This window comes from Delphinapterus leucas, chromosome 4 (assembly GCF_059928025.1).
Source record: "Delphinapterus leucas isolate spDelLeu-1000000601 "Yukka" chromosome 4, BTC_Dleu_Yukka2, whole genome shotgun sequence".
Classification (NCBI taxonomy): domain Eukaryota; kingdom Metazoa; phylum Chordata; class Mammalia; order Artiodactyla; family Monodontidae; genus Delphinapterus; species Delphinapterus leucas.
In genome coordinates, this window is record NC_143132.1 from 105,682,968 (window position 1) to 105,710,070 (window position 27,103).

Genomic DNA, 27,103 nt, shown 5'->3' on the forward strand with positions numbered 1-27,103 from the left:
GATATTGAGCTGCATGCCTGTATATATTGGAGATTAATCCTTTGTCAGTTGCTTCATTTGCAAATATTTTCTCCCATTCTGAGGGTTGTCTTTTCATCTTGTTTATGGTCTCCTTTGCTGTGCAAAAGCTTTTAAGTTTCATTAGGTCCCATTTGTTTATTTTTGTTTTTATTTCCATTACTCTAGGAGGTGGGTCAAAAAGGATCTTGCTGTGATTTATGTGACAGAGTGTTCTGCCAATGTTTTCCTCTAAGAGTTTTATAGTGTCTGGTCTTACATTTAGGTCTTTAATCCATCTGGAGTTTATTTTTGTGTATGGTGTTAGGAAGTGCTCTAGTTTCATTCTTTTACATGTAGCTGTCCAGTTTTCCCAGCACCACTTATTGAAGAGGCTGTCTTTTCTCCATTGATGGCCCGTCTCCAGGCCCACCTCCCCACCACCTCCAAGTCCCAGGCCAGGCTTCCTGCTGCTCATATAGGCCCTGTTCCCCTTGCAGTTGATTCTCTCATCCCAGCTCTCCCAGCCCTGTTGCTGCCAGCTCAAACCCACCCTCTCTCCTCTCCCTCTCATCCTCTTCCCATGTCACTCCATCAACCGTTTGACCACCTCTTGTCCACTGTAGCCCGCAAAATCTGGGCTCCATTGGGGTGGGGAAGGGGGAGAGGGATTCGCCTCTTGTCCTGATACTTTTATTTACTCAGGGAAGATAGGGTCTGCTTTGAATGGTTAAAAACTACCTGAACGTGATAAGACACAGACCCTGGAAATAATCAGATTTTCCTTGGGAAACTGAACCAGCCTCAATATTTGGGGAGGAGCAGGGGGGAGGGGGTTGGAATGAGCCTGGCAAGAAGCTTGAAACTCTCACCAGCCCACAATTTTGGCTGCTTCTGAACAACCCACTGTATCCTAGAAATGTCCGCGCATGCTTCATTTGCTTGCCAAGGCCCAAAGGAATCTGAACGTGATCCTAAGAGGGCCCATCCTGTTCAAGCCATCAACTGAATGCAAGGAATGGATAGCTATTTCTCTAGACCATGTTTTAGGTCATCCCTCAATGAATACATATCTAACATATGGCAATTAACCATACTTATATGTTTCATAAATTAAGAACATGAGTGGCAGAAGGAACTCTAGTGATATTCCATTTTGCTAATCAGGAAATGGAAGCACAGAAAGCTACTACCCTACTAAATCTTAGGTGACAGCACCGAAAGCAATCCCCTTCAAAAAACCAAAAAAGACCAACTCCTAAAAAGTAGATGCAAATCCCAAATGGAATACCTCATAAGTCCACTGATTTTCATTACACAACTGATTTGCAGTCAAACTTATGCGGAAAAAAAATCAGTCCAGGGAGCAGAGTAAGTTGGGCAGGGTAGCTGCCAAGAAGTGGGACTGATAAAGATTCACCAAGAAGAGGACACATTCACTTGAGTGCATGACCATATATAAGAACACCTCAAGGGTATAAGTACTAACGATTTTGTAGTAAGTTTGGCTGTCTGTCCTGCCTGTATGATGTCAAGAACTTTTCAGTATTTCTTACAAAACACCAAAGTTTTCCCCATTGCCCTCAAGGGAGCAAATCTCTGCTCAGAGCTCCAAGAACCTGCAAATGGCAGAAGCCAAGGGGGCTGAGGCTGAGGCCAAGTCATTCCAGAAATCATGGACAGCTTGCAGACAACTTGAAGCTGCTCTCTGCTACCACTGGAACCAAAATATAAGTGCCTTTATCCCTCATTTTCTATTGTTTTTTCACCTGTGGTTCCCTTCACATTCAATTTCCTTCCTGTCAATGCAAATTCTGTTTCTCACTCAGGGTCTGTTTAACTCTCACCTACATTCCAAAACTTCTTTGGAAAACACTACCTGTTACCTCCGTCCCTTCTTAACACTAACTACCACTTTCTTCAAACAGTAGCACTTAAATTTCTGTTGAATTTGGTTCTTTGTGAGTTTTTTTAAACTCTTATTATACAGTAAGTATTTACTGTTGAAAAATTAGAAAATACAAATAAGCAAAACGAAAGTCAGCACCCAGAGACATTTAGGTACATATCCTTCAGACATGTTTGTGTTTGTTTTTACAAAAACAACAGCACTCTGAATCTTCCACATAATAATGCCACCATTCCACGTCAATATGCTCTCTAATGAAACCACGTAAAGACTGCTCAATCTTCCACTTTAAGCAAATCATACAACATACCTAACAAATGGTCGTTTCCTATTTTAGGCTGTTATGAACAACCTTGCAATGAAGATACTGCCTTAAAATATATTTATGTGTATTATTTGTCTGATGGTTTCCTTAAATTATTAGAAATGGAAGTACTAAGTCAAAAGACATGCGGCCCACCACCATCCTGCTTTTTAGGTCTTTTTATTCATAGTGCCAATTTATCCTCCAAAAAGGTTATTCCAAATTACTCTCCATTTTATTTATCCATCATTCAAAAAATATTTATTTTGTGCCTAATTTGCGCTAGGCTCTATCAACACAATCATTATCAACATGACAGACACAGTTCCTGCCCTCATGGAGCTTACAACTTAAAGGAAGAGACAGAGACCCCACATACCTCATCACAAATTCTTCATTATAAGCAGAGTTACGTAAGCTTAGAAGGAAAAGTTCAGGGTTTTTCAAAGATCACAGGAATTTTAGAAGAACCTGATAGAGCCTGAAGGGGCCGGAAGAGCTTCCACAGGAAGAATGGTTCTGAGTTGGACCTAAAGTTTTCTGTTGTAAATCCTGTGAAACCAGGTTGTAGAGAACCCTGGATAAGATATTCTAAGCAAAGGGAGCAGCATGGACAAAGCCCCTGAGAAGGGAAGGAACATGACCAGCTTGAAAAAATGTAAGCAGCTCACTGTAATGAGGCACAGAGAGATAGTGAAAAGAGTAAGGCAGGGCCAGACCACACAAGCCCTCCACAGCAGCAAACTCTTCCCAGCTGGTAAGGGCAACTTTCAATAGCCATGGGCCAGAACAGTCACATGGCAGTCAAAGCCTAGAGAACTAACAACTGAATAATGACACAATAAACTCTAAACCAGAAAAATGGATGTAAATCAACTTACCCTGAATAAGGAATGCACTTTCAAGCTGCTCTAGGACTTTTAAACTTACAATGTTAGACCACGTACTTTCAAACACTATAATCAGCTAGATACATAAAACAGTTGCTGTCTAAAATATCTGCACGTCCACAGAAAGCAAAACACATAAATCCCTTGACTCTAATACGTAATATGACAAGACTAAGTCAACTAAAAAGTGTTTAAGTTTGTCAGAAAAATTTCATATCCGTATTTTATTTAATGCAAAAAACATAAATGTTACTCAAGGTCCTAGTCTGGAGAAAAAAACTACTCCCATAATCTTTCAATGACTGTAATTAGTCAAATTCTCTTTATTCCAACTTAGATTTTCTTATAGAGATAATTTTCCACATAAATAAGAGTTAAAATCAGTGTTTTAATATTTTTTTTAAATAAAAAGTTAAAGGACATCAAGTATTCCTTTTGCAGTGTTTTTATTTATCCTTGTAGCTATGCAATTATCATAATTTACAGGACATTTTTTAGTAATTAATTGGACTATAAGAGAAACCGTACAGAAAGTTTGTACCACAAAATTATGTCCCTAAGGGATCAGGGTCCTCAGTAACAGAGAAATAAAGAAGCTCAAAAGGGTCACTGCTCAGCAACCTCTGGTAACTAAAGAGAGCAGAACACAATCTGCTATTTGTGGAAATGAGACTTCATAAAAATACCTTTCAAATATTCCCTATTACAAAAGGGAATGCCTATTAAAATGCCATTGTTTATTCTATATAAAATATCCTTTCTAATCCCCCAAAACTTTTTTTTTGCTTTAAGATTAAAGGCCATATCCCTAAGATACACTTTGTGAAAATTATCTCAATACAAGATCCAAAGATTTCCATTATTTACTGTCCTTACTCAAAATCACCTGCACGTACCAGATGCAATTTTCTAAACTTCATCATTGATGAGCCTATTCCAAAGCAGAATTCTTCAGCAATACAAAAGACACAGGCTAAAATAGTCCTCACAGCTATACTTTAAAATAGATATATTCAAAATATAAATATAATAATTCTCCAGACCATTATTTTTCCTAACGACTAAACTCTAAATTAAAAGAAAAAAAAAATTGGAGGTTTTCAAACCAATGATGTGTGCAGCCCATTCGTATGACACAGTCATTTAAACTTCTCACCTGCAAAACACAGTGCAATACATTATCAAAAAAGGGAGGAAAAAAACCATGAAACCCCATTATTACAAAATGAAAACCATAACCACTATAAAACATGCAGTGCCAAATATTAAGTTACACATTTTGCTGGATAATCTTTTCACTCCTCTTGATCATAAATGTAATAGAGGATCGACTTAAAAAATTTGGAAAATATAGAAATGCCAAGAAAAAAATAAACTCTTCTAACCCTACCATTCAAATGGAATTGTTAATATTGGGGATTTTTCTTTCAGCATTTTTTCTATTATATATAAGTAATGGATTTAAGAAATACACATGCCTACATACTTTTTCTTGAATAAAATTGGGACATTATATTTGCATTTTTACCTTTTGTTTACTTAACACATGGCATGTTGAGTATCTCTGACTTCAAAAATCCTTCTTAAACATGATTTTAACAACATTTGTTTATAGTAGAATTACTATGTGAAAAGGGAATTTGAGATGGCCAAGAATCAAGCCCCAGAAAACACAGCCTTGTTCTACCAGATTTTAACCTACTCAAAATTCATAAAACTTACAGTCAGGTGGTACATATTTACAAGTAAATTTTTTTCATCATAAAAAATACAATGTCTAAAAAACTAGAAATAACAAAAGAAATAGAATCACTACTATGCTTTAGCATGCACTCATGGAAAAAATTAGTTTAACTTAAACCCCACACTAGATACTTTAATCTGTTCCAAGTGAGTCAGAGAACACATAATGGCATGTTAGCACCAGGAGAAAATAAAAGATTATCTCAACTAGTTAAGAAAAAGAAAATACGAGAAAGAATGGAAGGGTGAGCCCAGCACAGGAAGTCAGGACAAAGACCTTTCCTCCAATAAATGACAAATACTGCAGGTCTCTCTCTCTCTCCTCTCAGAAGGCAAGTTAAAGCCCAATTTGTTCTTTATCCCCTTCATTTTAACCTTTGATATCCTCCCTTTAAAATTTTTCTAACACAAAGAAAAATTATGTTACAATAGTTCCAGAGATAATTGTTGGCTCTCAAAACTTAAGAAAAAGACTAATTTCTTAAATGTCTAAACCCAATATCTTGAAATAAAATGCTACTGTTTTAAGATTTTCATAATAAAGACAAATTTTCTTTCTTTCAATACTTACTCTGCATGAGAAAGTTTTATTTCTTCCCTTTGTCTTGCAGAATAATTTAGGTTCCCACCTAAAATACAAATAAGCATTGAATCTTTTCAACACAACTATCGTAAGTAAAATTCAAACACGCACATGTGTACACACACATATACAAATGCCTTTAAGTAACAGAAGAGGCTATGGAAGGTGAGAAAGAACTAGTTTATCTCCTGGAAACTTCCCAAGGGGGAAAAAATGTTTCTTAAGAATCATTATGTGATACAAATAATCACTCCTTAATGTTAGCATTTTTTAAAAAATTTTGGACTTATGTATTGCTCGAGGTTTTGTTCTTTGGGACACCGTATCAATATTCAATAATAGTGAAAATTAAGAGGCATTAAAGTAAATGACCTAAAATTATTTAAACAGCATATGTATTCATTCTTCTAAATACATGACAACCCTTAGGGCCAAGCCAGTTTAGAAAAATTAATAAAGGTAATATCAAAATCTTATAAATAACAAAAAAAGCAAAAATAAATGTAGTAGATATTAGCAAACAAAAAAATCTATAATTTCTCATTCTATATTAAACACTTTCAACCTTAAAATGCAAACTGCAGCTATAAATATGTTTACTTCTCATTTTTTAAAAATATAAGACAATAACATAGGAAGGGCTTTAGGTTATTTTTTTAGAAGTCATACTAATATGACCTTCTGCTAATATAAAAAGAACATCTAAAATTTTATATTACAAAACTTAAATTGAACTGGCCAGAAAGAATATGACAATCATTTTAATATATGGGAAGGTCCAAAATACATAATATATGCTATGAAGTAAAATGTGTTTCATCACTATGAACAGAATGTTATTACATGAAATAAAGCCTCTCCTGGATGGAGACAATCCAGGAGCCCCACAAGATGATCCACTGTGGGCTTCCCTGGTGACGCAGAGGTTAAGAATCTGCCTGCCAATGCAGGGGACACGGGTTTGAGCCTTGGTCCAGGAAGATCCCACATGCCACGGAGCAACTATGCCTGTGTGCCACAACTACTGAGCCTGCACTCTAGAGCCCGCGAGCCACAGCTACTGAGCCTGCGTGCTGCAACTACTGAAGCCCACACACCTAGAGTCCATGCTCCACAACAAGAGAAGCCACCACAATGAGAAGCCCGCACACCACAACAAAGAGTAGCCCCCGCTCGCCGCAACTAGAGAAAGCCTGCATGCAGCAGCAAAGACCCAACGCAGCCAAAAATAAAATAAATTTAATTTAATTTAATTTAATTTAAAAAAAATGATGATCCACTGTGGTTTAAGAAGAAAATACCTGAACTTCTACTTACCTTGGGCACGATTCACCAAGTAGAGTAAGACCACAGATAAAAGTGAGACTGGAAATGAAAAAAACATAAGGTCCTTAAAAACATGTACTTTTTCCCAATGATTCCTATGTAATCATAATTACAAAGTAAAGCTTAGAAAATCAAATCTTTATTAACTAGCATTTAAAAATGAAAACACTCTTCACATTATTTTCCAAAAAGCACTAAGTTACACACCATTTTCTCCATGAGAAAGATATTTTTAAAACCTGAGCCCAGGGATGGCAGGGACAGAAAAAGAGAAACTGAGACCCCTCTGCCCCCAGGAGAAGGGGCCAACCCACCCACAGATCATTTCTCTTTCCTCTCCCTTTGTAATGCTGGTAGTTCCCAGCACTTTCCCAAAACCCTGCCAGCTGCTAGACTGTTTATGTTTTTACAGAGAGCCAAATAGAAGTAATCCTTTGGGGGTTTTAGGTCTGAAAACACCATGTTCATTTTACAAATTAACCAAATATTAAAATGTGGTCATTAAACTCCCAGAAACCCAGACCAGTAAAGGCCTCAGAAAGTCAGGCACTTGGCTTTTCACTTTAACAAGCGTGGCACACTTAACTTACTTTAATACCTCAACAAAAACCTTTTTAAATGGAGTGGTGTTTGGTTTGAGAACCAAATTTATAAGGAACCGTTGACTGAGATTAAACCACACGTTGCAGCATCAAAAACAGACAAAAACACTTTCACAACCTAGTACTATGAATTCGTATATGGCCCACTATTTAAGAATATATTTTTAAAATTTGATGTGCTCATTTCTAAAGTTATGAGATAATAAAATAGATTCAGGCTATTATTCATAAGCCATCATCTGCAAACACCACACCTCCAGTATAGACAGTCTTTATTCCTGTAAGTGAAAACGAAGTCGGATAAAATCATTACTCGGGCCTGCCATCTTAAACACAATTTATCGAAGCATGAAAGACATCTGATATGTTATGCGAACATTTTTTTTTCAGATGAACACAATTGATGTGTAAGGAGAACACAGTGAAAAAATACTGATTTATTTTTGTAGTTTTCGGCAGTTTCCTAATGCTTCCTATTTTTAACCAATGAATCATTACAGGTAAAAATTAAATAACAGGACTAAGAATAAAAACAATTCAAAATAATGAATAAACAATGAGCGCTCACACCTAAGCCACACTAATGTCCACACATTCACACCAGGGACATACTCAGGACCCTTCAAATGGTTCCACTCTAAAGAGGAAGGTGTTTTTTAACAACCATAAATATTTACGAAACAGACAAGATGAGTATGGGATCTGGGTGGCCTGTTCCGTATGGCTTTTTTCCACTAAGGATGTTTTTAATGTTCACTGATACTGTAACATGTATCCATACTACATTCTTTTTTCTATTATAATTAAAAATACATGACATTTACCATTAAAAAAAAACATACATATTTAAAACAGAATATAGAGCAGATTCCATTCCTGCCTTTAAGAACAGGAATCTCCTGAAAAGTTCCTGCGAACCTTCAGAAAACTAAAGTCACCAGCTGAGAAACTGATGCACAGGCTAAGAATCAGGCAAACCTGAATGATGCATCTTAGGGATTTGGTCTAAAAAAGGGGAAAAAAGAACAATAACAACAAAAGCCTGAAAGTATAAATGAGAACATCCTGCTGCATATTAAAAGAAACTAAATGTTGCCAGGTGGCGCACTTACAAGAAACACAGGCAATGAAGAAAACTTCTAAAAACAGATATCCCCAAGTATCCAATATCATGCCAGCAATGATGGAAATGACTGCCAACCCAAGATTCTGAATGGACTGCATGCTACAATTTAAGAAATTGAAAAAAACCAAACATTTCAATTCTGAAGTCTTCACACACAGAGTACCAATTCACTATAAATATTAGTATCTATAAACCACATACTATCAGTGTTAAGAGGGCTTTCAGCCAGGAATGACCTGATTAGATTTGTTTCTTTAATTCCATGACTGTTTCCACTACTTAACTTCAGGCTCAAAGGCAAGGGAGTTTGCCTTAGCAAGTACAGTCTGAACTCAACACCTTCCTGCTGAATGAATCCAAGGGCTAAGTGACTACCAACCAGAGATGTGGTTTCCCTGTTCGGCCTTTTGTGCTAGAGACTGGAACTCAACTTCTCACTGAGAGGCTCTCAGATAAATGGGCGGTGGGATGGTCACGTCAGCAATGACCTCTCATGGGGTAGCTTATCTCCAGCTCTCTTGCTGGAGGCTCGGAGCATTTTTTTTGCCACAATAATAATACAAATAGATTAACTGATTTTCTGGTTATTTCCAGGTTCAGAGCTGTCCCAAAAGCCTGAAGCCGACTAGATTCAGGAGATCTGGAGTTTTATAAGATAATTAAATTGACACAGCAGAGAGAGACATTATATGATCCACAGTGCAAACACTTACAAGCCATATGCAGTTCCCAGTTGATGTTCGGGAACTACAAACGCCACCATTGGCCACAATGCACAGGCAAGCAATGAGTAGGAGAGTCCCAGGAGACACTATTGAAATCAATACGGAAAAGGGTAAAGAAGTCTTATATTTACCAAAAGGTGATTTTCTTTTGATGCAGATTAGCAAGAGTGACATAATAACTAATATATGAATATCCATGCAAATTGTGTTGCAAAATAATTAGGCTAAAAACTCATATTCAACACAAAATGGTCTTGGGCCTCTCTAACAGTATCCCTCTAGGGACAAGATACACATAACACTGTCTTAACCATTTTATATTATATGAATACATAACTGGCTGGGCCCAGGGTGCAGTCAAAGACCAAACAAGAAAATAAAGCTAATTTGCAAAATGTCTTTACCAATGTTTCAGGCAAGCTAATTTCCCAGTATTCATTAACAATTACAAATTAAGCAATCAAGGTAACATCATGCCAACAGTCCATTATCTTACTTCTGGGTCATCACCACCCAACTGGAGAGCCAAGCAGAGGACCAACAACAACCACTGCTTGATAAACATCACCTAATGCTAACTTTTCCTTCAATTAAAGAAGAAACCTTATGATTTAAGTTAAAATAAGATCATTTATCAGATTGGGAACAATTAAAATAATGCCAACGTCTAACAATGGCAAGGATACTAAAAAACAAACACATTCATGTATTATTGGTAAAGCTATAAATGGGTAGAAAGTTATTAGAGGAGAGGTTTCACAGTGTCTATCAAAATGTTAACTGTGCAAAGCCTCTGCTCTAGCATTTCTACTTCTAGGAGTCTGTCCTAGAGAATTCTAACGAAGTGCACAAATATATATGTTCAAGATATTCTTTTATTAACAGGTAAGAAATGCCAGCACTTTGGCCTATGGTCTTAAAAATGACATTCTGAAGAACAATTATAAAAACTTGATGAATTCATTATTACTTTTTGACCTACTAAAAGTCAAAGACAAAAGAACGCAAAATCATGGATACTGGGTTGACAGATGTTTTTGCCACCTATGATGGAATGACTTCTTTTAATGAAGTACTGAAAAATAAATGGAACTAATAAGCATTGGGCTTTTATAAGACTATTTTATTTCAAATTCTATAGCAGCATTGAGGGTACTATTATATAGGCCAAATGAAATCAAAAACATCTTATGCATTAATGATTAATATTTATATACTTTAAAAATAGCTATTCTGTAGAAACTGAAATTGTCATTGTTTTTCCCACTGTCACAAGCACTACTATCAGAAGAGCTGAGCGTTGGCTTCTGATACGTGCTGTACAGAGTCCTCCCTGAAGCCCTGAGCCCCCCAGCCGTTCGCAGCGACTTTACCATAGCAATCCAAGGGTTCCACAGAGTGAAGGCCAGCATCATGTGGGAAGCAAGAGCGGTCACCACTGCACACAGAACCCAGATGATGTTCCTTCCTGTTTTATCCACCAGAAGCCCAAATATTGGGGACATGGGAGCTGATATTACATATACAATACTGCCCAGAAAATATAAAAGATATTTAATAATATATCACAGGAAAAAAAAATTAAAAATCCACAAAGTCCTAAATCCTACAATGATTAGGTAAAGCAAACCCTAGCTCATTTAATTTAACATCCTTCTAAAATGGTCAGCAGTAAATAGAAATAAAAAGATATAAACAGTGGTCCAAGACTTCTTTGGTTTTCCCTTAATGCAAAGATGGCCATTCAGGATCAAGACCCAAGACAGACTTTGTTTCACACTGTAGATGTTAGTTCACATACGTCTTTTCTGTCTCTTATAACATCGGGTTATAATTAAAGACCCACACTAAGCACACAGTAAGCACTTACAGAATTAATGGAATACCTGTTAATAGCACTCGCTGCCTGGGAGGAAAATCCAAATTTCTCTGCAAAGAAAACTCTAAAATAAAAAGAGAGAGGACAAAAAGCAGACACTTTAGAAAGAACTATTCTGTTTTTTAAAAATAAAGGCAAAATAAAACTGAATAAAAATAAGTTTAGTCAACTTTCCCTCCTTTATACTGTTTTCCCACCTTATTTGGTATCCATCTTCAAGCAACTGGCTAAAGGTTTAGTATTTACGTAAGTACTTCACCAACTAAATAAAACATATCGATACCTATTTTTTCCTCTTTTACGTGTACAGCAAACAACACACACAAATTTTCAGAAACCCAAATGTATTACTACAAGGAATTAAGATGGCTTCTTTTCCTTAAAAGCAATACTGGACGGGTTCTTTGCTAAATAATGCATAAGGTTCTTGTCTCAAACTGTAAAATGACAGCCTGAATTTAAAGGTTATAATTACAGAGATGCATCTCAACAAACACACTCACACTCACACACTGCTCTGTTTAAGTAGCTGCCCGTGAAAACGGAGAAAAGGTAGAAGATAAAGCAAAGAAGAATTTGATTGAAACCCTGAATCTGAGTCTGCAGAAACGCAGTCCTAACAAATGGAGATATGCCCTGTCACTACGAGCTAACGCACTGTCTCCATTCTCAATAAGAGGCTTCCTAACAAAGAAATAAAGAGGAAATAAAAAAAGAATACAAATCCAAAATCAAGCATTAAAGTAAATCAATATTATGTATCAAAAACTGTTTCAGGTATTTCTTCAAAAACCTAATACAAGTATTAAAGCAACACTAAACCTTAAGCTAAGAAAATCAGTTGTGTCCCAGGATGTAAAACAATTCCTGTGAAAATATCAACCGTAACAGAGAAGCAAAATTTATACCTTAAAAAAATTACATTTATGTGACTGAATTCTCATTATAATTTAGCCAACAAAAACAGAATGCTAGAGAAGACTCACTTCCCAAGTCCAATGAAAGGGAACACAGCAACATAATAGCCGACACAGATGATAAATATGAGCCACAGGGGGAAGGAGAAGTCCTTCACATCAGTTAACTTGATAACTTCACCTTACAGAAGAAAGGGAAGATGCAGTCAGTGTAATTTTGCATTTCTAAGTCAAGATTATTTTTCTTTTATCATGTGATCAACCTTTGCAATTCAGTTAAAAAATACTTGTCTCAGTAAATCACTAGAACATAGTTTCTCGGATAAACTAAAAACACAACAGAAAATGCAAAACCTAAGATTAGCATCTACCTTCTTTCTTTCTTCCAGAAACACTCATCACTTTGCAAATATACAAAGTACAATCAAGAATGTAAATTCTGCCAAAACCGCTTAAGGGGGAAAAAAAAAGTATCCAAAAATTTAGACAAATGGAAATAGATTAGGAAATAAAAGATTTAAATAAACTATATGCCCATATAAAATTTTAAAAAATTTTAAAGTGGAAAAAAAAAGATTTAATAAACAAGTATTAAGCCTCACTGGGTTTATAACACTACATTAGGAATTTACCTCATTGTAAATTATCTCAAAAAGGCCATAATTCCTAAAAGCCTAACTTTTTCTTGCATTTAGACTAACCTGTTTTTCCTTGTTCTTTATGAAGGATTCGTTCTGCTCTCTGATCCAAGTAAGCAAGGGCCAAGGCACAGACTAGTGAAAGAATACATGTTATACCCCCTATAATAAAAAAAGAAGAGATTTTTAAAAGAGAACCAAAATGAAGGTTCCTAAAAGGTAGCACATTACATTAACAGCAAAATACTTAGCAACTTAAAGGGATGGCATCTAGACGCATATATGAAAAGCCTACAATTACTAAATCAGGACAGAAGGAAAGGAAGTGCATTGGGAAGCACTCAACGAACAGCAGTCGCTATTACTATTGTATATTATTTCCCGGTAGAAGGTTGGAGATTAGAGGGGAAAGACTAGAACAAACTAGTCTAGTCTTATAATCAGAATATAGACTGAAGAAAGCTGATGACCAGCTAGCAAATTAGTCCTAATTTCTTAATTCAGTCTAAGCACCAATTATTGATGGATGCCAGGGGGAACAAACCGCAAAAGCAAAGTCTGATTCTGTGATCACCTCATGTTCCCTCTGATTCCTCCCCCAAGTCTGACTCTTGCTCCTACCCTGTGGCAGCCCCAAGGGCCCCAATCCTCCCACAGCACAGCCCGCTCACTCTCCTTCAGGTATCCAGCATTACTCACTAATGCTGACCTCGTATCATTAAAGTGAATCAGGATAAACAGTGAATAAAGTGTACACTTCTCAAAATTTTTAATAAAAAGCAGCTTAGTAAAGTAAATGACATCTTTAATTGGCTAACATAATATGAAAAACTGCAAAGAGTCGGTAGATGTGGGTTCTACGTCTGGCAGGAACAAGCTGATTGATCTTGGGCAAGGAATTTAACCTCTCTGGGCTTCAATTTTCCCAAGTGTAAAATCAGAGGCTTTGATCTGATGGCACAGATCTTTTCTGGCTCTGAAATTCTCTAAAATTCTCAAATTCTCCACTGTGGAGAGAACTGGAAGGAATACTGAAGAGAATCTGAAAGTAAGAAAGAGGTTATAAGTGGCAAAGGATTTAATAGGGAGGGGGAGAAAGAAGGGGTCTCTAGACACAAGTTGCCCATCTAGGATTACCTCTCACTGTCCTCCCTTTACCAGCCTGTACCAAGGAATACAGGGAATAAAAGACGGCACAGAACCTTCAACCCAGCACCCACAGGTCTCCCTAGGGCTCTGCAAGCAGCTCTCCACATCCTGTGGGGCTCAGTTAGACAAATTCACTGCTCAGAGAAGAAGCACAGTTGGTAAACCCAGAGAGCATCAAGCGCTTCTCAGTGACCCACCCAGCAACCAGCAGAACCCAGCTTTAGCCAACAGAACTTAGGGTCAGAAGGAGCCTATACAGTTTTAGTCCAACACCCACAGTTTTACAGAGAAGAAAACAGTTTTACAGAGAAGAGACACAGAGGTTAACTTCCTGTCCAAAATGAGCCAGGACCAGAACCTAGACTCCCAGCTCCCAACTTGGTGGATTTCCCATCACATCCTATCACCTCTGACTTCTATAAAATCTAAGCTCCATAAGCGCATGAAATGAATTTGATCAAAAGGAAACAATTCTCCCTTCTGCTACAGACTATTAATGAACACCTTAGAGGTACAAACTCCCTGACTGTTTTCAGAGTTCTCACATACACTCTCATTTGCTCATCACAACAAAACCGAAGCACAGGGACTTCCCTGGTGGTCCAGTGGTTAAGAATCCACTTTCCAATGCAAGGGACTCAGGTTCAATCCCTGGCAGGGCAACTAAGCCCGTGCGCAGCAACTACCGAGCCCGTGCGTCACAACTAAAGAGCCCACACGCTCTGGAGCCCATGTGCCACAACTACAGAGCCCATGCGCTCTGGAACCCACGTGCCATGACTAGAGAGCCCATGTGCCACAACTACTGAGCTTGCACGCTCTGGAGCCCACCACAACTAGAGAGAAGCCCACGTACCACAACTAAGACCCGATGCGGCCAAGAATAAAATAAATAAATATTTTTAAAAATCTATCCTTATTTAGAAAAAAAAAAAAAACCTGAACACACGTGGTGGTACAAGATCGTTATTTTAAGAAAGTGGAAATAAAAATACAAATGGGGTGAATGACTGCCAATATGTTCACTGTGTCTAATTAGGTCCAAGAACTAGTGAACTGTACAGGCAAAACTATAACCAAGTGGTCTAAGCCCAATTCCTGTGTTCTTTCCTCCCTGTCACACCATTTCCTATGACAAGCTTTCAGGACAGATAAAAGGTGGGACTTCAGGATTCACTAACCAATAATAAGTGTGACCCCAAGGGTTGTGTGACCAGCAGAACCCAACGAAGCTTCAACCTTAGAATACAGCCATCCCATGAGGTTCATGTTTACTGTACTTCCCTGAAAGAAAAGGAAAAAAAAAAAAATCAACATAATTTTCATTTCTATCTGTCTTGCTCAGAAAAAAAGGATGTCAGTTAGCTTAGAGAAATAAGTATAATAGGGTTCAGATTAAACAACAGATAATTTTTTTAAAAAAACACTACAAGGAAAGAGCTAACAACCTAGGATAAAGCCACAGATAAGATTACCACACAAAAATGCCAATTTATAGAAAATGCTAGCATTCAAAACAGCACAGTACATCTAGATCTTCCTAGTAGCCTAAACAAAAATGAAACACAAGTTATAAAGTTCACAGGGTACCCAAGACAAAAATAAACTTTGGCTCATAAAAAGCACAGCTTTTCCTGATCCTGACATCTGAAAAAAAAATTCATCCTATGATCATCCTTTAGAAGACAGTAATAGTACTACCCTCATTCATTTATTCTTTCATTTAGCAGTTATTGAACCCTGATTACATGCCTGTCACTGTTCTAGTTACCGGGAATAAAATAAAGAACAGAAAAATTTCCAGCTCTCATAGAGAGCAACCCCATTTTAGTGGGGTAGAAAAGGTAAAATATACAGTATATGAAACAGCAATGAGTGCTTCTAAAAAATAAGGAAAAAAGATAAAGCATAGAGGCTTCCCTGGTGGCGCAGTGGTTGAGAGTCTGCCTGCCGATGCAGGGGACACGGGTTCGTGCCCCGGTCCGGGAAGATCCCACATGCCGCGGAGCGGCTGGGTGCGTGAGCCATGGCCACTGAGCCTGCGCGTCCGCAGCCTGTGCTCCGCGGCAGGAGAGGCCACAACAGTGAGAGGCCCCAGTACCGCAAAAAATAAATAAATAAATAAATAAAAATAAAGCATAGAAGGAGAATAAAAAGGGGTAGAGACCTTGCTGAGAATGTGACTCTGGGTTAAGAACTTGAAGGAAGCTGGGAGGCTACCTGGAAGAACAGCACAGCACTCCAGGCAGAAGGAATACCCAGGGCACAGGCCCCGAGAGGGAGGTTGCCCGGCGTGCTCAAGGCAAGGAGCGTAGAGACTAGAACAGTGTCAATGAAGAAGGGAGAGGATGAGACGAGGTCCCCAGAGAGGAACTGATGGGAAAGCGAGCTATTGGTAATAAGAACTTCTGGCTTTTAGTCTGCATGAGATGGGAAGCCATTGGGGTTCTGAGCAGAGAAGTGGCACAATCCCTTACGTTTTAAGAGACTCACTCTGGCTGCTATATCCAAAGCAGACTGTAAGTGAGGACGGTGCAGGAGCAAGGACATCGGCTCGGGGCGGCTGCAATAATGCAGAACAGAAACGATAGGTCTTGGACTGGGGAGACTGGCAGTGGGCACAGCGGGAAGTGGTCGGAATACGGACATATTCCGGTGGTAGAGCTAACAGGATTTGCCAATGGAAAATAAGTGGAGAGTGTGGGGTTAGGGATGGGGGTAAGGAGTGGTTCAGGGTGACATCAAAGTTTTTGCCTGAGCACCTGGAAGAACAGAGTTGCTCATAACTGAAGATGAGAAAACTTCAGCATGAGCTGGTTTGGAGGACAGTAGGTGAAACATTAAGAGCTGGGCTTTGGCTGTGTTGAGTTTGATATGCCTACTAGACATCCAAGTGGAAATGTCAAGGAGGAAGCTGCAAATACGGGTGTGGAATTCAGCGGAAAGGCCTGGACGATATAACTTCAGGAGCAAAGACACGCTATTTAAAACTTCAAAACTAGATAAGATTACCAAGGAAGTGAGCGTCAAAAGAAATGAGAGGGTGTCCAATGACCAAACCCACATTTACAGGTTGAGAAGACTGAGGTGGAACCAGCAAAAGAGGTAGAAGGAGCAGACAGAAGGGCAAGAGGAAAACTATGAGACTGCGGAGTCCTAGAACCCAAGAGAAGAAATCAAGGAAAGGGGAGTGTCAACTGTGCTAACGCTACTGATAAGGAGACTGAGAAATAAACATGTCCTCCACCATGTTCCCACAGCAAATACAGCAGCAAATTGCACATGGCTACTTCTCACAAAATGTTAGCCAGTGGCATTATTCAGATGCTCATCTGAATAAGGTATAAATGGAGACCTGCTGGAAACATTCCTCAACATCAGCAAAAATACAAGCCCCTCAAAGACATATTGTCTCAATAACCCTTTAATTCTAAAATGCCTAACATGACCTGGCTTAGCAAGTACTCAATAAATATTTGTTGAAATAAGGAGTTTTTAAAAGTAACAAATTACAGAGGAAAATCAAGAGTGCTGGACTTCCAACCTCAGCTAAGACAGGAATAATAAGAAAAGTGAAAAGTCCACTGCCTGAATGATAACAGTCCAAGGGTCTAAAATCAGACAAACTCACAGTTCAGCCGACAAAAAAATCACGCGAGGTAAAGCCGAAACCTCTATGATCATTCTGAGTATGTGCAGGGCCAGGAGAAGCACAAAAAAGACTGAACCTCCATCTACCCCAGCAACTCTGTAATGGAGTCCTTTGGTCTCCTGCGTGCATCTCACAAGGACCCTCAATACACCAACCAGATCAGAGCCGAGCCACCCTGGCTGACGGAGAGGTGGCTGCCTGAGATCTGGCTCCTGCCACCTCCTCCTCAGGCCCCCCCACCATTCCCATAACCTCCACCCCGCATCCTAGAAGCTCCTGAGATTCCGTTCTAGAAACTTAGGGCTCCTGGGGACGCAGGTGAATGGATTATAACTAGTTTGTGACCACACAGAAAAGAACGTGAAGATCATTAGTAACCACAATGGCGTCACTGAGAATGAGTCTTGCTCAACTGCTCCTATTTCCTTCTTTTAGAAGTTATTAGACGATGAGATCCACCAGCTGCCACAGACATGTCTTGACTTGCACAAGATACATAAGGAAGTACCAGGAATGTCCTTGTGGATAAAATTTAGAAAATGTGGAAAACCACACTAGTTATCAAAGATTTACAAATTAAAATAATGTTTAGGTGTTTCCTATCAAATTGATAAAATGACTTTTTTTTTTTTGCGGTACGCGGGCCTCTCACTGTTGTGGCCTCTCCCGTTGCAGAGCACAGTCTCCAGACACGCAGGCTCAGCGGCCATGGCTCACAGGCCCAGCCACTCCGCGGCATGTGGGATCTTCCCGGACCGGGGCACGAACCCGTGTTCCCTGCATCGGCAGGCGGACTCTCAACCACTGCGCCACCAGGGAAGCCCAAAATGACTTTTTTAAAGTACTATCAAAGCTACAATAAAAAGGATCCTCTCATATCTCACAGATGGAGATGTAAACATCTCTGAGAGGAAAAAGTGGAAATATGTCTCAACAGTCTTAAAAAACCCTAACAAACCTCTGACTCAGTGATAATTCCATTCCTAGCAAGCTAGCCTCAGGAAATAATCAGAGATGCAGACAAGTTTTGGAGTGTTGCACAACAGCTCTATTTATAATACTGGAAAATTAGAAAGAGCCTACATGTACAAAAATATAGAAATGTTATATATGTATGACATATGTATGTGTTATATATTTCATAAGATGAAATATTACATTAAAAATATTTCATTTGTACTGGGTTTTTTGGTATTGGATTTCTTCCCTCAAGACTATGTTCCAAGCATTTTCATGCCATTTACAGTCTTCAAAACCTTGATTTTTAATGGCAAGGATCTTTTTAAAAACCTCTATTCACAGGAGCTCATGAAGGAAAAAACCTAACAGGGTTTGGGATGGCCAAAACACCTTCCAGGTTGCATTTATAATAGCATAATGTTGTTCCCCTGGGTACCCTCTACCAGATCCCCTATCATGAAACACCACGATCACTTCCAGGTTCCAAATGCTGCTGAGGAGTACTGACCACCTGTGATGAAGTCCAGAGAGGCAGGAGCGCCACGGTCAGGGAGCTGAAACCCATGCCACATGGCTTAGACAAGCACAGGAAGTGAGCATGTCTGACCAAGACCTTCAGAGTTGTCTTCATAAGCAAAGTGCTGCTGCACAGCAGAGAAAATAAACACTCACTAGAGGGCAAAAGTCGGAACAATCACTAAAAGCTACTTGTACAGGCAGATCTCATCTCTATGCGAGATTGAGCTTCACAGAGTTAATTGTAGATGAGCTGTCCCATCACACAGCGAGCTTCTAATCACTAGAAATGTGCGAGCAGAACCTGGATGACCATATGTAAAGACTTTCATTGCAGGAACGCCGAAAATGGGTAAAGAAATTAGACAACAAAATCTATACGATCCATCCCAATGCTCAGGTTCTCTGAACTAACAAATGCTCAATTAGCCATTTTAGACTGTTTCCTAAGTGAAATAAGGTTAGAAATGCCTTAATTAAAGTCAGGTAAATGGGGGCTTCCCTGGTGGCACAGTGGTTGAGAATCTGCCTGCCAATGCAGGAGACTCGGGTTCAAGCCCTGGTCCGGGAAGATCCCACATGCCGCGGAGCGACTGGGCCCGTGAGCCATGGACGCTGAGCCTGAGCATCTGGAGCCTGTGCTCCCCAACAAGGGAGGCCGCGATAGTGAGAGGCCCACGCGCTACAATGAAGAGTGGCGCCTGCTTGCCACAACTAGAGAAAGCCCTCGCACAGAAATGAAGACCCAACACAGCCAAAATTAATAAATAAATTTTTTTTTTTAAAAAAAGGTCAGGTAAATGGTATACTATGGTCTAGAAAAATATATAAAAAATCAATACCTAACTTATACACAAACACATTTCATCCTGTAATCTTTAAGAGATAACTACAACATTCAATCTTTTGCTTCCCATTTGGCTTCATTATCTGTGTCATACTTACAATTCTAGCCATGCTAAGCTGGAGTCCAAACACCAAGTTTAATTCTTTGCCTTTAAACCAACTCACAGCATATGTATTCTGGGCAACTGCTAAGGACTCCCCACCAATCCTAGAATAAGGAAAGAAAAGTCACAGTTTTTAAAGAAATACCCCAGTTAACAAAGCAGCAGGTGTAAAATTTTGACACCCCTCCCGTCAAGAGGTGGGGTCTATGTCCCGTCCCTTGAAACTAAGTGGGCCTGTGACCAGTAGAATGTGGTGGAGGCAGGGTTGTGTGATCCCAAGGCTGGGTTATAAAAGGTGAGATCTGCCTTTCCATTCAAACATTCACACTTAGAACCCTGAGCCACCTTGTAAGAAGTCCAACTACCCTGAGTTCGCCACACTATGCGAAAGCCAAGAGAGGCCCTGTTTAGGTGCTCCAGCCAGCAGTGCCAGCCTTCAAGTCATCCCAGCTCAGGCTCCAGACATCAGGTGCACAGACACACTGTGCACGCTGTACCCTGTCCAAACTCCTGACCCACAAAGCCCACAATGTAAGGGTTGTTTTATACTAAGTGTGGGTAATTTAATACACTGCACTGACAACCACGACCAGCAATAAAAGGAGTTTGAGCTACCACATCACCATCTATGCTATATAAAACGCTCACGTGGGGAGAGCGGCCCGTACTTGTGAAAACACAAAAATCCACACTTTTCAGGCCAGTACCTTCCATATTCGACATTCTCCTACTTCCCAGATTTAAATCTTCCTTCTGTAAGTTCTACACATTGACCTTTACGTAGGAGCTTCCTCTCCCCTGCATCCTAACACTGAGTCCTCCTCATCACTGTCCTCATCCAAAAATATCTCCCCTCTTCTACTAATCCAAATCTTATACTGATGTCAAGGCCCACTTCATCCACGAGGCCATTTCTGACCACACTTCCATCTCTGAATGTTTATATACATTTCATATGTATATAACATTTCATATGTTTATATACATTTTTTTTCCTTCTCTCTCACTTAGAGCACTTTTGGGGGTGTGTCACCTATGTCTACATGTCGTTGGTACCTGTAAAAAGCATGAGTAAGTTATGTCATCTGCATCGCTCTGCGCAGGAAGCCCAAGGCTGAACTCAGAATAGGCTTACTGAATAGACACTGAAATTCATTAAGAGCAGTTAGTCTTCTGGTAATTTACTCCTTCAAGCCTCTTCAACACGGTTCAAAAGGACCTACACATACCCGCTAAGAAGCAGCAAAATGTCCATTAATCACCAACCTAGAAAATGATGGTCTATGCTTTTCTAAATGAGGTTTAAACCACAGTCTTCAATACTACAGAAAAGCAAAACACTTAAGAAAAATATCATTTCTGGAGAACTATTTAATATTCAAACCCTACACAGAGTTAACTATGACCCCTCAAAATTGTTGCTTACTTTAAGGGAAAATTAAGACAACCACTGAGCTAGATTTCAAGGATTTGAAGTAATTCTCCAGAAGATATAATAATGTATTTTTTTGTAAATCTTTAATAAATCGACAGATGAACACTAAAACAGTAATATGTTGGGATAAGTGAAATGATGCATAACTTACCCAAACACAAACCTTCCAAATTCCATCAGCCAAAAAGCATGAAATATTCCACCCAGAGCAAAAACAACCTGTAATGTAGAATATAACGTAAGATCAAAGAAAAAGTAAATTCAAGGAATCTAAGAGAAATAAGTGACTTATGATGAAACACAACCTCTACAATGATTTTAATATTCCTTCTTAGTAAATCTGTGAAATTTAGGTATCAAGGTTCATCTGTCTCAAGGCTTAAAATGCATTACTATGCATTACTTTACATGGGCATTTGTGAGCCTTGCTTAATTAAGTCAGGCATTCACTAAACACATCTTTGCTGGTGGAATGAGACAAGAATTCAAGAGTCACTGTCACAATGAATCAATGAACGTTTTGTCTTTTCTTACCTGTCCAACGCAAACAAAGCAACTAAAAATAATGGTGCCCCATCTGTTAGAGAAAGAGAGAGAATGAAGGAAGAGTATATCACCAAGTCCTTCTTGGGTTTCTCTGACCCCTCTGCATTCCCTCCAGAGAAAGGGGTCGGCCTCTGAAGTCAGCAGCCTTCCTAGGCTGCATGGTGACCTACAGAAGTCTTGACTTCCAAGGAGATTCCAGAGGCTTTAGTGATGGCATATGCTTGTTTAAGCCATTATCATATCTTAAACACAACGTATTAAATAATCTTCAAGAAGTTCCCAGGGTTCCCATTTAAAAATGGACATTCTTTATAAAATTTTTATTGAGTTTAGGACTGACTCCAAGGAATCCTAGATTAAGTAATTTTAAGTGGTTCTTGATAACTAAAAACTATCTTTAAAAGGAAAAATAGCAACCATGCTAATACACTTATAAATCTGCCTACTCTAGTATCCTATACTCTGAATAGCTCATTAATGTTTCCCCAGAGTAATAAAATACCAGTACCAGGAGAGTTCTTAAAGATCATATAAGTAAACCATTCTTCTGAAACTCAAATCCCTCCGAAGATCCTTGTGAAATGGTCATACCAGAGTCTCCTGAATGTTCTCTAGCACTGGAAAACTGACTGTGGTCCCAAGGCACCTCACAGCCCCACCTGTCACCCTGATCAAGCAAAGTTTCCATCATACTAAGTGGAAACTGGCTCCCTGAATTTCAAACTTATTCTACCCCTTTAGACCAAGCAAATTAAATTTAAGTCCTCCTTTATACACTCTTCAAAATGTTTAAAAGTTAGTCCCCAAATTTAAACACTTATAGTTTCTTCAACTCTTTTCCACCAAACATGGTTGGAAAACCCCTCATCATTTTGCCCTCTGCCTTCCGAAAATATTCCCAGACTACATCCCTCCTAAAGTCTCCACTAACAGCACACACACAACCAATCATTAGGATGAAAACTGACAGAGCTTATAATGTATGCCTTCCTCAACTAAGAGGAGTGGTCACAAAAAGCTTGATGCCTAAAGAAAGGCAAAAGAGAAAATCTCATTAGGGCTGGGAGAGGTAAACACTAACTACGTGTCAAATACTGTCCTTCCATCTCTCTCAATCCTTATAACCACCTTGCAAGGCAGGAATTACTATCCATATTTTACCAATGAGGAAACTGAAGATCAGGAAGCTAGGAACAGCTCAAAAGAGCTAGGAAGTTGAGCAAGTGGCAGCAAAAGGATTCAGACCCTGGTCTGCTGATTCCAAGTGAGGGCATAATTTACCTTTAGATAACTGAGCTACCATATTCCCTGAGCAGTATTTACCTTAACTGAAATACCAGCCAAGTTTCGAAAACCAATTCCAGGGGCTTCCCTGGTGGTGCAGTGGTTAAGAATCCACCTGCGAATGCAGGGAACATGGGTTTGATCCATGGTCGGGGAAGATCCCACATGCCACGGAGCAACTAAGCCCGTGCGCCACAACTACTGAAGCCCACGTGCCTAGAGCCCATGCTCAGCAACAAGAGAAGCCACCGCAATGAGAAGCCCGCACACCACAACGAAGAGTAGCCCCCGCTCGCCACAACTAGAAAGCCCACGCAGCAACAAAGACCCAACGCAGCCAAAAATAAATAAATTTATTTTTAAAAAAAATTCTGGAGATATAAAAATCACACACACACAAAAACTAATGCAGATTATCACAGTCAATACATAAGTTTATTCAGTTCTTTCCAGAAATACTTAATCTAGTTCTGTGTTTTCTTAATAATCGTATTTACCCATAAGTGAGATTTTTCCCAAGCTTACCGTATTCCAAATACGCGGTCTACCAAAAAGCCACCAAAGAAACACAAAACTACATTGGGCCAAGAATACCAGGCATACAGCAGCATGAATTTCGTGGTATTCACCTGCATATCCTATACGGAAAGAAAACAAAACTATTTTTTTCCAGTTAAGTTTAGCAACTAACAAATCAAAACATTCTTTCTGGAAGGGCAGGCGTTTCTTAATCATTTGCAGTTGCTAAGTGCTTTGAGACTCTCATGACATCTATGGCCACTACCCCAGAAAAATGGTCACACCGAGGAACTTCCTGAGTGTGCAGTCATTTCAGAGGCTTCATGGAGTTCAGGATCAATCAGCTCTTCCACTACTGGGACCACTTCTGTCTGCATCTGCCTGTATCTTCTACATTTTATTCACCATGTACAACCTGCTGTGGGGTTCTATACCCACATGAAAAAGGGCCATCTTAGCTTATCCCTTCCCTCCCCTCCACTAATTCCCATCTTCCTTCCCTTTCATTCTAGAATGTGAAGGGCCAATCTATGTATTTCTTCCTATCCAAAGGTGAAAAAACTTACAAAGGAAAAAAAATATCTAAATACACAAGAAACTGTAAATATCAAATATATTTTTATAAAGCCAGACTAAAAATACTGACACGGACAATCCTCTGGAATCAGTAGCCGCCATTTTAAAAATGAAATAACAACAAAAACATATTTAAGAAAGCAAAATGCTATCCTACCAAATCATTTGTCATTCCAATGATTACACAATGAGAGAAATGCAAACAAAAAACTGCCAAAATACTTTTTGGCAATACTGTAGAAATAGCAATTACTTATCTAAGATGTGAAACGATATCAAGTCACAAGTGCTATGAATGAATTTTTTGTGGCCATTCATTCCAACTCAAGAATACTCCTTGCCCACACAAATTTGGTGACAATGGATATTAAAATGGATTCATTAGACAATGTTTCAGACCGGGCAACCTGAGAGCTGATGATGCCTCAACAGTATACCTGTTCCAGAGCCAACAAAAGAAACAAAGGTGAAAAGTCAACTTACCCGTTTAACCTGAGTCTGAAGGGCAGCAGGATTATCATAGCAAAAATAGCTGCCTAGAAAAAGAAAAAGCAATTTTCTTTTAAGTAGTAATACTTTCCATATAAAAGTTTCAAGCTGCAATTACTACTCAAATGCTGATTTTAAACGTCTATACTAGGGGTTCGAAGACTGACACTGGAACCTTTTGTAGGCCACTTCCTTGTCCACCAATATTCTCTAAATTGCAGCCAAATAATCCACAGAAAACATGCCAAGTTATTTACAAATTATGAGCCTGCATACACAGCAAATACTGGGAACCTGGATTAAGAAGTTAATCAACAACTAATTGTTCTTCCACCTTACTTTCATCATGTTTTGTATGTCTATTGTTTTATTAGCACCTTCATGAAACAGTTGTATTTTCCTTAAAGCTACCAAAACACACATACACTAAAAATTTCAAAAACATCCTCAGCAGTTTCCTAGTAATGTTACCTAAAGCCACCACTTATCTTGAGAGCAGAGGAATGGAGTTTAACTATTCTGACTAAACCTGTTTTTAAAACAAGAACTCTTAATTCTACAAACAGCATACCCAAGATCAAATAATTTAGCAAATACAGTGCCAGGAATGAACAAAAATAAAACAAGAATTCTAAAGGGTTAAATTAAAACATAATAATAACGTCTTTTGGAGGGTAAGAAAGAGAAGTGGAGAGAGGTTGGACATTCATGCACTCAGAGTTATTTTTACAGTAATAAAATCGACAGATTTTTTTATAGGCACAGGATAATGCTGCCTCCATTTCTCCACGAACTCTGTCTAGAAGTATACATTAGAAGCCACCAGTTCAAAAGAAAGAAAACTGTCATTAGAAAGGTATGACTCTGGCTTCTGAAACCCATCCAGGTAACCATAATTTACTAAAAATAAATTGCTTAAGTACGTGGTATTTTAAGCGTTTCGTGTTGTTCTTGTTTTTTGTTCCTCAACTCAGCAATTTATGATTCCTGCTTTAATCACTGTCAGGGATACCAATCTCAGGCTTTAAAGCTAATGAATGGGCACCATCTTTCCACAGTGAGAAGAGGCGGAACAAAAAGAGATGCAAAGAAACTAAAGCCCAAAGCATCCTGCATGCCTACTTATATATTCCAGCAGTAGCATAAAGTAATCCACCAGAATGTTCCTAAATCTGTTGATTCCACCAATTCCAGCCAGCCCATGAAAAAACACATTACTACTTTCATACCAAACTGATATTGACATTAGAATGTTGCTGGATAAATTAGTTGCTGGAATATAACAGAGAGATATTTTAAAGATTATCTCCAGAAACTGCTTTCAGAGTCACCAAATTTCATGACTGAAACCAAACACCACAAGTCCAATCCAGTTATGACTGCTTCACGTTGGCAGAGCGGGAGTACAAGTACACATCTACTCACTGAAGCTATCAAGACACACTCATACGTTTTACCAAAGAGGGCGAGAAACATAAATAACTGCCAACGAATTATTCAAACGAAAATTTTAAAGTATGTGTGGGGTTTCTTTGGGGGGGAGGGGGCCAGTTAAATCTTTCTGAATTCCTTCTGAACAAAGTGTCATGAGAGGATTACCAAGGGGGGAAGCGGGGAGTGGGACGAACTGGGAGATTGGGATTGACACATATACACTACTATGAATAAAAGAGATAACTAATGAGAACCTACATTATAGCACAGGGAACTCTACTCAATGATCTGTCGTGACCTAAATGGGAAGGAAATCTTAAAAAGAGTGGATATATGCATACGTATAACTGATTCACTTCTCTGGCAGAAACGAATACAACATTGTAAAGCAACTACACTCCAATAATTTTCTTTTAAAAAAAAGGATTAAAAATAGTGTCATGAGAGGAACCCTGACGATCTAGGAATTTCTTCGTATCTGTGGCCCCAGGGCCCAAGCTGCTAGCCTTTGCGATGAATAGCTAGCAATGTCCACAGGCTTGGATGGGGTCGCGAAAGTTAAAGAAGGGAAGCCCAGGAGCTGAAGCAAGAAGCTTCCCTGAGGCCGCGTGGCACCTAGGAGCTCAGTGCAGCTCCGAGAGAAAGCCGGGAATTCCTTCTTATCAACCCCACCCCACCAGGCCAGCCGGCTCACCGAAACCAAGGAAGCACATCAGCAACAGCACCAAAAGCCGGTGCGCCAGGCGACTGGGGTCGCAGAGGGCCGGCAGCGCCCCGGGGGCAGGGGGTGTAACGGGGGCGCCTCTGCCGGCCTCGTCGGGGCCGCCGGGCAGCAGCGCCCTCACTTCCTCCTCCTCCTCCTCCATCGGGCTAACGGGAGACCGAGAGACGACAGCGACTGCAACTCCGGGAGGAAGCCGCTGCCAGAGCCCAGCGAAAACAGTGCTCACGTGA

At 39.3% G+C, this 27,103-nt stretch overlaps 1 protein-coding gene across 4 annotated transcripts; it reads right to left on the minus strand.

The window, feature by feature from the left end:
- Positions 1 to 3,529: 3,529 nt before the first annotated feature.
- On the minus strand, positions 3,530 to 27,103 carry MFSD1 (major facilitator superfamily domain containing 1). 4 transcript variants are annotated; one of them, XM_022573503.2, is made up of 16 exons: positions 26,844 to 27,101; positions 24,710 to 24,762; positions 23,657 to 23,769; positions 21,836 to 21,878; positions 21,453 to 21,520; positions 19,862 to 19,970; positions 14,970 to 15,072; positions 12,703 to 12,801; positions 12,071 to 12,182; positions 11,092 to 11,148; positions 10,579 to 10,735; positions 9,194 to 9,291; positions 8,467 to 8,579; positions 6,744 to 6,791; positions 5,415 to 5,472; positions 4,142 to 4,256 (listed from the first exon to the last, which is right to left on the minus strand). In XM_022573503.2, exons 1-16 carry the CDS (start codon positions 27,013 to 27,015, stop codon positions 4,253 to 4,255), a joined length of 1,407 nt encoding a protein of 468 aa, XP_022429211.1. In that variant the 5' UTR covers positions 27,016 to 27,101; the 3' UTR covers positions 4,142 to 4,252. The 4 variants fall into 4 exon arrangements, with proteins under 4 accessions (XP_022429222.1, XP_022429211.1, XP_022429232.2 ...); XM_022573514.3 differs by lacking the exon at positions 8,467 to 8,579 and having other exon boundaries at positions 3,530 to 4,256; positions 26,844 to 27,103; XM_089910042.1 differs by lacking the exon at positions 4,142 to 4,256 and having other exon boundaries at positions 5,411 to 5,472; positions 26,844 to 27,102.

Coding starts and splice junctions, on each gene's coding strand:
- MFSD1 (XM_022573503.2), bottom strand. CDS start 27,015: ATGGAGGAGGAGGAGGAGGAAGTGAGGGCGCTGCTGCCCGGCGGCCCC. Junction 9,292..10,578: donor GGAACCCTTGGATTGCTATG/GTAAAGTCGCTG, acceptor TGATTTCAATAG/TGTCTCCTGGGACTCTCCTA. Junction 5,473..6,743: donor CTTGGTGAATCGTGCCCAAG/GTAAGTAGAAGT, acceptor TTTGTATTTTAG/GTGGGAACCTAAATTATTCT.